At 42.8% G+C, this 10,703-nt stretch overlaps 1 protein-coding gene across 3 annotated transcripts; it reads right to left on the bottom strand.

Moving 5' to 3' along the window:
* Window positions 1–3,495: 3,495 nt before the first annotated feature.
* Window positions 3,496–8,898, bottom strand: LOC139418644 (equilibrative nucleoside transporter 2-like). Of its 3 annotated transcripts, none has more exons than XM_071168260.1 (13): window positions 8,798–8,898; window positions 7,541–7,588; window positions 6,744–6,825; window positions 6,317–6,546; window positions 6,052–6,191; window positions 5,754–5,888; window positions 5,149–5,246; window positions 4,961–5,042; window positions 4,562–4,725; window positions 4,364–4,469; window positions 4,181–4,266; window positions 3,852–4,051; window positions 3,496–3,669 (listed from the first exon to the last, which is right to left on the bottom strand). In XM_071168260.1, exons 2-13 carry the CDS (start codon window positions 7,570–7,572, stop codon window positions 3,558–3,560), a joined length of 1,467 nt encoding a protein of 488 aa, XP_071024361.1. In that variant the 5' UTR covers window positions 7,573–7,588; window positions 8,798–8,898; the 3' UTR covers window positions 3,496–3,557. The 3 variants fall into 3 exon arrangements, with proteins under 3 accessions (XP_071024361.1, XP_071024360.1, XP_071024362.1); XM_071168261.1 differs by having other exon boundaries at window positions 3,594–3,669; window positions 3,964–4,051; window positions 8,798–8,885; XM_071168259.1 differs by lacking the exon at window positions 8,798–8,898 and having other exon boundaries at window positions 3,509–3,669; window positions 7,541–7,602.
* Window positions 8,899–10,703: the final 1,805 nt, after the last annotated feature.

A 10,703-nucleotide genomic window follows, 5' to 3' on the forward strand; every position in this document is an offset into this window, starting at 1 on the left:
GCGTCATGTCTTACAAAAATGTCCCTCCTCCTCCTGGATCATGACAAAGCTGCTTTTCAATTCAGTTCCAACACATAGCTTATCTTCTGCTACCATGTGTTACACAATCTACTGCACGCCCAACGGTTTCTCCCCTCCCTGGTTGGTGACCAGACATCTTTCCTGTTGTTAGTTTCACTGTGATCACGAGTTGTCTGTTGACCCTTCCTCTTGGCCTATGTACCAACATATTCTTCAACAGACAACAGACCACTCTGTGAGTTATAACTCTACGCCAAATGTATACATTATTTGGTCATTATTGATAAAAAATCCTTCAACAGCACTCCATCACTCTCCTTGGTCAAATAGCCCCAACACAGCTTGGAGGTGTGTTTTGGGTCATTGTCCTGCTGAAAAACAACTGATAGTCCCACTAAGCGCAAACCAGAGGGGATGGCGTATTGCTACAGAATGCTGTGGTAGCCATGCTGGTTAAGTGTGCCTTGAATTCTAAATAAATCACAGACAGTGTCACCAGCAAAGCACCCCAACAACATCACACTTCCTCCTCCATGCTTCACGGTGGGAATCACACATGCAGAGATCATCCGTTCACCTACTCTGCATCTTACAAAGACACGGCGGTTGGAACCAAGAATCTCAAATTTGGACTCATCAAAGGACAGATTTCCACCGGTCTAAGGTCCATTGCTTGTGTTTCTTGGCCTAAGCAAGTCTCTTCTTATTATTGGTGTCCTTTAGTAGTGGTTTCTTCACGCAGTCTCCTCTGAACAGTTGATGTTGAGATGTGTCTGTTACTTAAACTCTGTGAAGCATTTATTTGGGCTGCAATCTGAGGTGCAGTTAACTCTAATGACCTTTTCCTCTGCAGCAGAGGTAACTCTGGGTCTTCCTTTCCTGTGGCGGTCCTCGTGAGAGCCAGTGTCATCATGGCTTTTGATGGTATTTTTTATTTATTTAACCTTTATTTAACCAGGAGATTAAAATATATTTTTCAAGAGCGCCCTGGCCAAGATAGGCAGCACCAAGTCATTACAAAAAAAATTACAGACAGACAACATGAAAAACTACAAGTAATCTAGTAAAAACCATTGAATTCACAAGAGTATAAAACAGCGACTGCAGTTGAAGAAACTCAAAGTTCATGAAATTTTCCGGATTGACTGACCTTCATGTCTTAAAGTAATGATGGGCTGTCATTTCTCTTTGCTTATTCGAGCTGTTCTTGCCATAATATGGATTTGATTTTTTACCAAATAGGGCTATCTTCTGTATACCACCCCTACCTTGTCACAACACAACTGATTGGCTCAAACGCAATTAAGGAAATAAATTACACAAATTAACTTTTAACATGGCACAACTGTTAATTGAAATGCATTCCAGGTGACTACCTCATGAAGCCGGTTGAGAGAATGCTAAGAGTGTCCATAGCTGTCATCATGGCAAAGGGTGGCTACTTTGAGGAATCTCAAATATAAAATAAATGTTTTGGTTACTACATCATTCCATATGTGTTATTCATAGTTTGTCTTCACTATTATTCTACAATGTAGAAAATAGTCAAAATAAAGAAAAACCTTGGAATGAACAGGTTTGTCCAAACTTTTGACTGGTATTGTACGTTTGCTTTGGCATTAATGAATATGTGTATAACCCATTTCTATTCAGCGAGTAACACATAAATACACTCTTAGAAAAAAATAGTTCCAAAAGGGTTATTTGGCTGTCCCCATAGGAGAACCCTTTTCGGCTCCAAGTAGAACCCTTTTCTTTTCAGCGAGGGTTCTACATGGAACCCAAAAGGGTTCTGCCTGGAATCAAAAAGGCTTCTTCAAAGGGTTCTCCTATGGGGACAGATGAATAACCCTTTTAGGTTCAGGATAGCAGTCTCTTTATATTAGAGTGTCACAAGACTTACTTTGGTTAGAGCGGTACAGTGGGGCAAAAAGTATTTAGTCAGCCACCAATTGTGCAAGTTATCCCACTTAAAAAGATGAGAGAGGCCTGTAATTTTCATCATAGGTACACTTCAACTATGACAGACAAAATTATAAGAAAAAAAATCCAGAAAATCACATTGTCGGATTTTTTATGAATTTATTTGCAAATTATGGTGGAAAATAAGTATTTGGTCAATAACAAAAGTTTATCTCAATACTTTGTTATATACCCTTTGTTGGCAATGACAGAGGTCAAACGTCTATACAAGGTTTTCACACACTGTTGCTGGTATTTTGGCCCATTCCTCCATGCAGATCTCCTCCAGAGCAGTGATGTTTTGGGGCTGTTGCTGGGCAACACGGACTTTCAACTCCCTCCAAAGATTTTCTATGGGGTTGAGATCTGGAGACTGGCTAGGCCACTCCAGGACCTTGAAATGCTTCTTACGAAGCCACTCCTTCGTTGCCCGAGCGGTGTTTATGAGATCATTGTCATGCTGAAATACCCAGCCATGTTTCATCTTCAATGCCCTTGCTGATGGAAGGAGGTTTTTACTCAAAATCTCACGATACATGGCCCCATTCATTCTTTCCTTTACACGGATCAGTCGTCCTGGTCCCGTTGCAGAAAAACAGCCCCAAAGCATGATGTTTCCACTCCCATGCTTCACAGTAGGTATGGTGTTATTTGGATGCAACTCAGCATTCTTTGTCCTCCAAACACGACAAGTTGAGTTTTTACCAAAAAGTTATATTTTGGTTTCATCTGACCATATGACATTCTCCCAATCTTCTTCTGGATCATCCAAATGCTCTCTAGCAAACTTCAGACGGGCCTGGACATGTACTGGCTTAAGCAGGGGGACACGTATGGCACTGCAGGATTTAAGTCCCTGGCGGCGTAGTGTGTTACTGATGGTAGGCTTTGTTACTTTGGTCCCAGCTCTCTGCAGGTCATTCACTAGGTCCCCCCCGTGTGGTTCTGGGATTTTTGCTCACTGTTCTTGTGATCATTTTGACCCCACGGGGTGAGATCTTGTGAGGAGCCCCAGATCGAGGGAGATTATCAGTGGTCTTGTATGTCTTCCATTTCCTAATAATTGCTCCCACAGTTGATTTCTTCAAACCAAGCTGTTTACCTATTGCAGATTCAGTCTTCCCAGCCTGGTGCAGGTCTACAATTTTGTTTCTGGTGTCCTTTGACAGCTCTTTGGTCTTGGCCATAGTGGAGTTTGGAGTGTGACTCTTTGAGGTTGTGGACAGGTGTCTTTTATACTGATAACAAGTTCAAACAGGTACCATTAATACAGGTAATGAGTGGAGGACAGAGGAGCCTCTTAAAGAAGAAGTTACAGGTCTGTGAGAGCCAGAAATCTTGCTTGTTTGTAGGTGACCAAATACTTATTTTCCACCATAATTTGCAAATAAATTCATAAAAAATCAGACAATGTGATTTTCTGGATTTTTTCTCTCTCATTTTGTCTGTCATAGTTGAAGTGAACCTATGATGAAAATTACAGGCCTCTCTCATCTTTTTAAGTGGGAGAACTTGCACAATTGGTGGCTGACTAAATACTTTTTTGCCCCACTGTATGTAGAAGGTAGTGTTCCCTAAAGCAGGTTCCTCAGCAGGAAGGAGAGGGCTGCCCCTAGAGACAGACCCAGAGCCAGGAAGAAGGTCATCAAGGCACCTGCTGTCTCACAGTCTTTAGACCTCACCAGCCTGGGAAAGAGAACAGGGATCAGGTGGACAGCTCCAGATACTGGGGAACACGTTGCAAACTGCACCGATTGTTACTGCAGTGTAATAACATGTTGCATTAAACAAAACAAAAAAACGGTTAATGGAACAACCTGACAAAAGTGTCGAATAGATTCCGGGAAGATATCAACTGTGTGACTCACTGTGGTGCGTAGGACATGCAGAGACAGATTAAGTATCCATTGGACAGGGCGAAAAATGTCATGATGGCAACGAAGGCAATGTCGTGGGAGAACAGGACTGGCAGGTACTGACGGTTGTCAGTCTTACACAGCATGATGAGAGGGATGAAGACCACGCGGGACACCACGAGCACAGGGAACAGATGGCTTCTCTTTGAGGGCTGTGGGACAGATAAAGACAGAGAGACCCTATTAGGCAGAGAAACATACTCTGAGGCATTGGAGCAGCAATTGAATGCAGTTATTGGTAGTAAAGACAGACAGACAGAGGGCAGAAATGTCAGACTCACCCACTGAACCATAGAGGTGACACTGCGGCCAATCAGGTCCATGACGTTAAAGACGATGAAGCAGCAGACGCAGAGAAAGTATCGGTCTGAAACATACGTAACATACGTAAGGCAGATGTCCAACCCCAACTGGACATTATAGTGCTAGGCAATTATGTGTTGTTCTCCCAACTGTTTGCTCACCCCACTCCTTGTTTCCATACACACTCTTCACTTTTACTGTGACAGCGGGGAAAACCGACAGTGTGACAGCCAGCACACATGTCACACAGAGGGCCATCACCCAAACCTGTACAACAGTAACAAAGTGTGAGAGAAATGTTTGAGAAAATGTTGATTTGAATGGAGATTGGAATGACAGTGGGATCCGGAACACGGCACCTTTTTGAAGACTGCAAGGACAGATGACCTGGTGTGACTGTCAGTCTGTTGCGTCGTGAACAGGGCTTCTTTGGTCCCACTGGCCTCAAAATCACCATTTGTTATTATGGGTTCATTGTTGTAGCCATTCAGGTCACCATTGGCCAAAGCTTCTTTTTCTTTGTCTTTGAAAAGAATCGAACAAATCGTCAGGCAACTGCACTGATTTGACCGTGATAAAGACAGTGACAACCGGTTCAAGAATTATATCGTTTTTGAAGACATATCTGAAAACAAACAAACATATTAAGGAAAGTCACTGCACATAAATTAATGAACTATTAGTAATAATAGCTCTTCTATATGGTATAATGTATTTGTTATTAGTTAAGGATGGAATATAATGTTCCATAGACCTACCTGCACTTTCGAGAGGCTTGTTTGGGGTCGCCAGTTGGCCATGGTGACTTTGACTTTTCTCAAAGTAGAACCGGGCAAACTCCTAGAGCCCAACACAAAATCTTATGAGTACATTCCTCTGTAATGTCCAATGCAACAGTAGTAGAACTGACTCTTTCTCTCTTGTCATGGTCGGTGTAGCCACTCACCAGGTGTGGCAGTAGTAAGTAGCTGAGCAAAGTGAGCAGAGTCGCCACACAGGGGGTGATGAAGTATCCAAGAGCGGCACTGGCCTTGTCCGTTTTACCTACACGGAGAGAAAGAGAAACTCAGTACTAAATAGAATTAAAAGACACGTTCACGTGAAAACAGAGTCAAATCTATCCTGGCAGGCGGAGCTGAGATGTTTTCCCTACCAAACAGGATGTGGTGAACAGTTATTCAGTTGAGTGAAGCTGAAGCATAACACACACGTTTACCACAGTTTGAGCCTGCTCTTCCAGTTATGATAATGCCAGATTGTGTTCTGTAGGGTGTGTCTTAAGCCTGTTCACGGTCAGCCTCAAACAACTGTGCCCATGCCCCTATAAGCTTACTGTTTGAAAACCCAGTGCCTTACTTGCAAACAGAGGTACGGCATTTTGCATAACATTGTGAGCAAATGCCATTAGCCAAGGACCTGATTTAGTGAGCCTGTTACTATATTAAGGAGGAGGAGGTCATGTTGATTTAGTGGGCTTGGGTGTGTCATTGTGTTCGTTGTTAGTGTGTGTCGTGAGGTGATATGGCGTGCGTAGGGAAGTGTAGTACTCACTGAGGATAGAGAGCAGACTGGCCAGGGCAGCGAAGATCCCTGCCAGTCCCTGACCACTCATGAACAACGTGCTGTACTTTGGGGGGAGCATTCCTACCAGCCCAAACAGACTGCCCTGGAGCACAGCTCCAAAAGCTAGAGAACGGAAGGAAGAGGGGATGTGTGAGTATTTCCACATAAAATCTGATTGGAACACATTTTCATCAGACAAATAGTCAAAACAATGATACTACTACTTCTGATTCTGAACGATATATGTGATCCAGAGACACATGAGGGCAGGCGGGAACCAACTCACAGTTAATGAACCAGATAGTTGCCATGGTAATAGAGAAGAAGCTGTCGGGCTGCATGGGCACCTTGACCATAATGGCCGTGAGGAGGAAGAGGCAGAGGATGGAGACCAGACTGACAGCAATCCGGACCTTCTCTCTGATACTAACGCCACACAGGAAAAAGAAGGTTGGGTTTGACCACGACACTAAACTAGACCATCCATTCAAAAAGAGACAGGTGTGGAATCAAAAGTAAGACACATTAGAACCATGTGGTATGTTGCTCACCGCTGATACAGGAAAGAGTTGGCCAGGGTGAAGAGGAGCAGGGGAAGCTGGGCTAGAAGTGTCATAAAGCTGGCAAACTCGTAGTCTTTAGTCACTGGGGTCGTTCCATTAGTAACTGGGGTCGTTCCATTAGTAACTGGGGTCATTCCATTAGTAACTGGGGTCGTTCCATTAGCAACTGGGGTCGTTCCGTAACTTGACGGGGTCCCTTTGAGGCGGTCATCGAAATACTTCAGCAGAAAAGAATGGGAGAACAGAGGTGACATTAGCTGAAGCCCCCTACTCATATCATACAGCAAACTAATATTAGACAGTATGTTTGCCTGAAAGTGTAATATTCAGTGAACATTTTTATTGTTTGTGGTACCTAAATGTGTGTGTGTGTGTGTGTGTCTGGTTGTGATGAGGTAGAGGAGCTGTGTGGTACCTCAGTGGCGGTGATGAAGAAGTTCCATGGCAGCAGTGTCCCCAGTCCCAGGATAAAGATGATGACGGCCACAGCACAGCCTCTGTTAGGGGAGGGAAGACATCACTCACATCTCACATAGCAACCACTCCTACATCCGCTGGTAGCACTGCGTTTTAAGGTAGGTTACTGTTTCCACTGGTATTTACTTTGTATTTCATAGGAATGTATGTAGTAAGAATGGGTATTTTATGGTTTACTTACACAATTGGTAATTACCTGGTACTAAATGGTGCCTAGTGATGCTTAATGTATCCCAAAGAAACAAGTCATTTCTAGTTTTTTACTGTGTAATTACTGATATATCATGTAATTTCTTATCTGATTCCCATGGACCAGTGCTCAGATGAACAATATGGTATGTCACACCCTGATCTGTTTCACCCATCTTTGTGCATGTCTCCACCCCCCTCCAGGTGTCGCCCATCTTCCCCATTATCCCCAGTGCATTTATACCTGTGTTCTCTGTTTGTCTGTTGCCAGTTCCTCTTGTCTCGTCAAGTCCACCAGCCCTAGTCTGTTTTCTAGCCCTCCCGGTTCCGAACTTTTCTGCCTGTCCTGACCTTTTCTGCCTGCCTGTCCTCGACCTGTCGATTGCTTGACCCTTGTATTTTAATAAATATCAGAGACTCGAACCATCTGCATCTGGATCTCGCCCTGTGTCGTTATATGGTAACTAAATGAAGAAGCACGTGAAAGCTGCTCCCTATACGTTTTTGTCTCAGATGATTCAACCAATGAAAAGTGAGTAAACTCACCGGTCCACAGGGGCATTCTTCTGGGTAGTCATCCTGATACTCTTGAGTCTGTACACAAACATGGGACAGAGGATAGCTTCAGAACGTGTCACTCTTTTGTGTTGAAAAATAACCACAGCAAATCCCCCTGATTTTATTCTAATCAGTCATCTTTGACAATAAATAACATAATATTTTTGCTCTTGGTGATTTCATCATGTTCTAAAAAGTCTACAACTTAAACGGAGTTAACCATATCCAGTCCCCTCCCACCATCATTTCTACAACATAATTTCCTTGTCTTCTGCCATGTTCCGGTATCTCTGGTTAGACAAGGCTACTTTCTGAATGAACCATGTGGTAAAAAAAGAAAAGCTTTCCACGTGGCTTCTGAAACGAAGTATTCAATGGCAAACTTTGAGATGAAATTAGTATTATTATACAGGATGTTAGACCTATACAACATCTCAAAATGAACGGTTTTATTACTGACATGGAGAAAAACGTGTTCCATTACTTCGGCTAATACCGGTGTATTATACTATTGGCATTAACTTCAGGCCTATACATCCTTAATAATTATAACGCTCTAGATCTAAATCAGAAATGAGATCCTTCCCGGTGGACTATAACATCTTGGGGTAGCCCACACCTGTCGACACACACTCACCACCTACCTGCCTTATGCTTCAAATAGAAAATGTAGTTGATACATCGAATTATATTGAATTAAATCCTTGGTGTCGACACATCGGGTGGTTCCTCGTAGATCACCACGTTGAGGATATGACTCATACACGAACAACAAAGTAACAACAGTAGCTCTACGCACAGGCTGGCACGCTGCGCATGTCACTCTTTTATGTACAAACCAATTGAATGGATGTTTGGCTTGTGTGCATTGTTTTTTTGCTTGCTATTCATTTGATTTATTCCAACAGTTAAAACATGCAACACATTCAACAACACAGTATCTTATTCAAAACTCAAGCAACAGGGCAGTAGTAGCTGAGTGAAGACATAAACTAGTCGGTCAGAGAAGAAGTGCCCCCGATGCGGCACTATTAAATTGGACAAATAAAGCACAATTCTTCTTAATTTCTGGATCACAATTTTTTTTCTCAGCGAATAAAAAAGTTGCCTATAGTTGGGCGCCTCAAGGCTATTTGAGCTGTTCTTCACGGTGCATAGGTTATATCACCATGCAAAAAACACAGCCAAATGAAAAGAAATGCCAACAAAATAATAAAAGCAACGTATGTTAAACATTAAACTCACCAGTTAGAGTCGAATTGTTTAGTAGCTGGTATCGTCCTTGCTATGCTGACAAAACGCGCTCAATGAAGTGAACGCTTTTCAAAATTTAGCGCGAAGTGTTCCCTGTCCCTGTACATGGAGCGCCAATTTTGAGAGCGCCTATTGGCTGTGCAGTTTGTTCAGGGGTGGAATTGTACCCAATTGTCATACTTGAGTAAAAGTAAAGATACCTTAATAGGAACTGACTAAAGTAGAAGTGAAAGTAACTCAGTAAAATACTACTTGAATAAAAGTCTAAAATTATTTGGATTTAAATATACTTAAGTATCAAAAGTAAATGTAATTGCTAAAATATACAAAATAAAAAGTAAGAGTATAAATAATTTCAAATTCATTTCAAATTCCTTATATTAAGCAAACCAGAGGGCACAATTTTCTTGTTTGTTAAATGTATTGATAGCCAGGGGCTATGGAGCCAGATACCTGCCAAAAGGTTGAACGTACATATCGTTAGGATTGTAAGAAAGTCCATAAGTAAAATGTTAGGATCAGAAAAGCCATGCGTGAAACATGGGTATCAGCAGAGCCTTGTCTGGCAGCGAAAGTTTCTACTGACTACTGTTGAGATGTACAAACTATGGCATAAAGCATGGGTGTCAAACTCTGGCCCGTGGGCAAAATTTGGCCCGCGGGGTAATTATATTTGGCCCGAGACAATACCAAATTACTACTAGAGCTGGCCCGCCGGTATTATACAGCGCATTCACCACTAATACTACGAATCCCATAATGCTCTGCTGTTTTCGCGCGCCAATCAGGACAGGACCCAGAAACGCTCTCTCCTCTGTGACAGTAGTCATAGCAACATACACAACTGTCAGCGAGCTAACCCTTCCCAAAAATGGCGAAAAGAAAGGCAGAAAACAGGAGCTTTCTGGACAAGTGGGAGGCAGAATATCTGTTTACATATGTAAAAGACAAACCTGTTTGTCTTGTTTGTGGAGTCAACGTGGCTGTAAGTAAGGAGTACAACATTAGACGACACTATGAAACGAAACACCATGACAAATACAAGGACCTGGACATGACTCAAAGGAGCCAGAAAGTAGAGGAGATGAAAATAAGTTTGGTTTCACAACAGAATATGTTTAAAAAAGCCACATCACAAAGCGAGGCTGCTGTAAAGGCTAGTTATATAGTGGCAGCAGAGATCGCAAAATCAGCCCGGCCCTTTAATGAGGGAGAGTTCATGAAAAAGTGCATGATGAAGGTTTGTGACCTCGTATGCCCAGAGAAAAAACAAGCATTTTCAAACGTGAGCCTGAGCAGGAACACAGTAGCTGATCGCACATGTGATCTTGCCACCAATCTGTATGACCAGCTGATGGAAAAGGGAAAAGATTTTGTTGCGTTCTCCCTCGCTGTGGATGAGAGCTGCGACGCATCTGATACTGCTCAGCTGTCAGTCTTCATCCGTGGAGTGGACTCAAATCTGTGTGTTACGGAGGAGCTATTAGGATTCAAATCAATGCATGGCACAACCACAGGAAAGGAAATCTTTGAGGAGGTTTCCAAATGTGTAACTGAAATAAAGCTGCCGTGGGATAAACTTGTTGGATTAACGACAGATGGTGCGCCAGCGATGTGCGGTAAAAAGAGTGGACTGGTGGGCATGGTTCGGGAGAAGATGCGGGAAGAGAACTGTGCAGGTGAGCTAACTGTTTACCACTGCATCATACATCAGGAAGCACTGTGTGCCAAAGCCCTAAAGATGGAACATGTTATGACCACAGTAACACAGGTAGTTAACTTTATGAGAGCCAAAGGTCTAAATCACCGCCAGTTTAAATCTTTTCTGGAGGAGTGTGGTTCGGAATACGCAGACGTGCCGTATCACACAGAGGTGAGATGGCTAAGCAGAGGAAAA

The sequence above is a fragment of the Oncorhynchus clarkii genome, chromosome 10 (genome assembly GCF_045791955.1).
Source record: "Oncorhynchus clarkii lewisi isolate Uvic-CL-2024 chromosome 10, UVic_Ocla_1.0, whole genome shotgun sequence".
Taxonomy (NCBI): domain Eukaryota; kingdom Metazoa; phylum Chordata; class Actinopteri; order Salmoniformes; family Salmonidae; genus Oncorhynchus; species Oncorhynchus clarkii.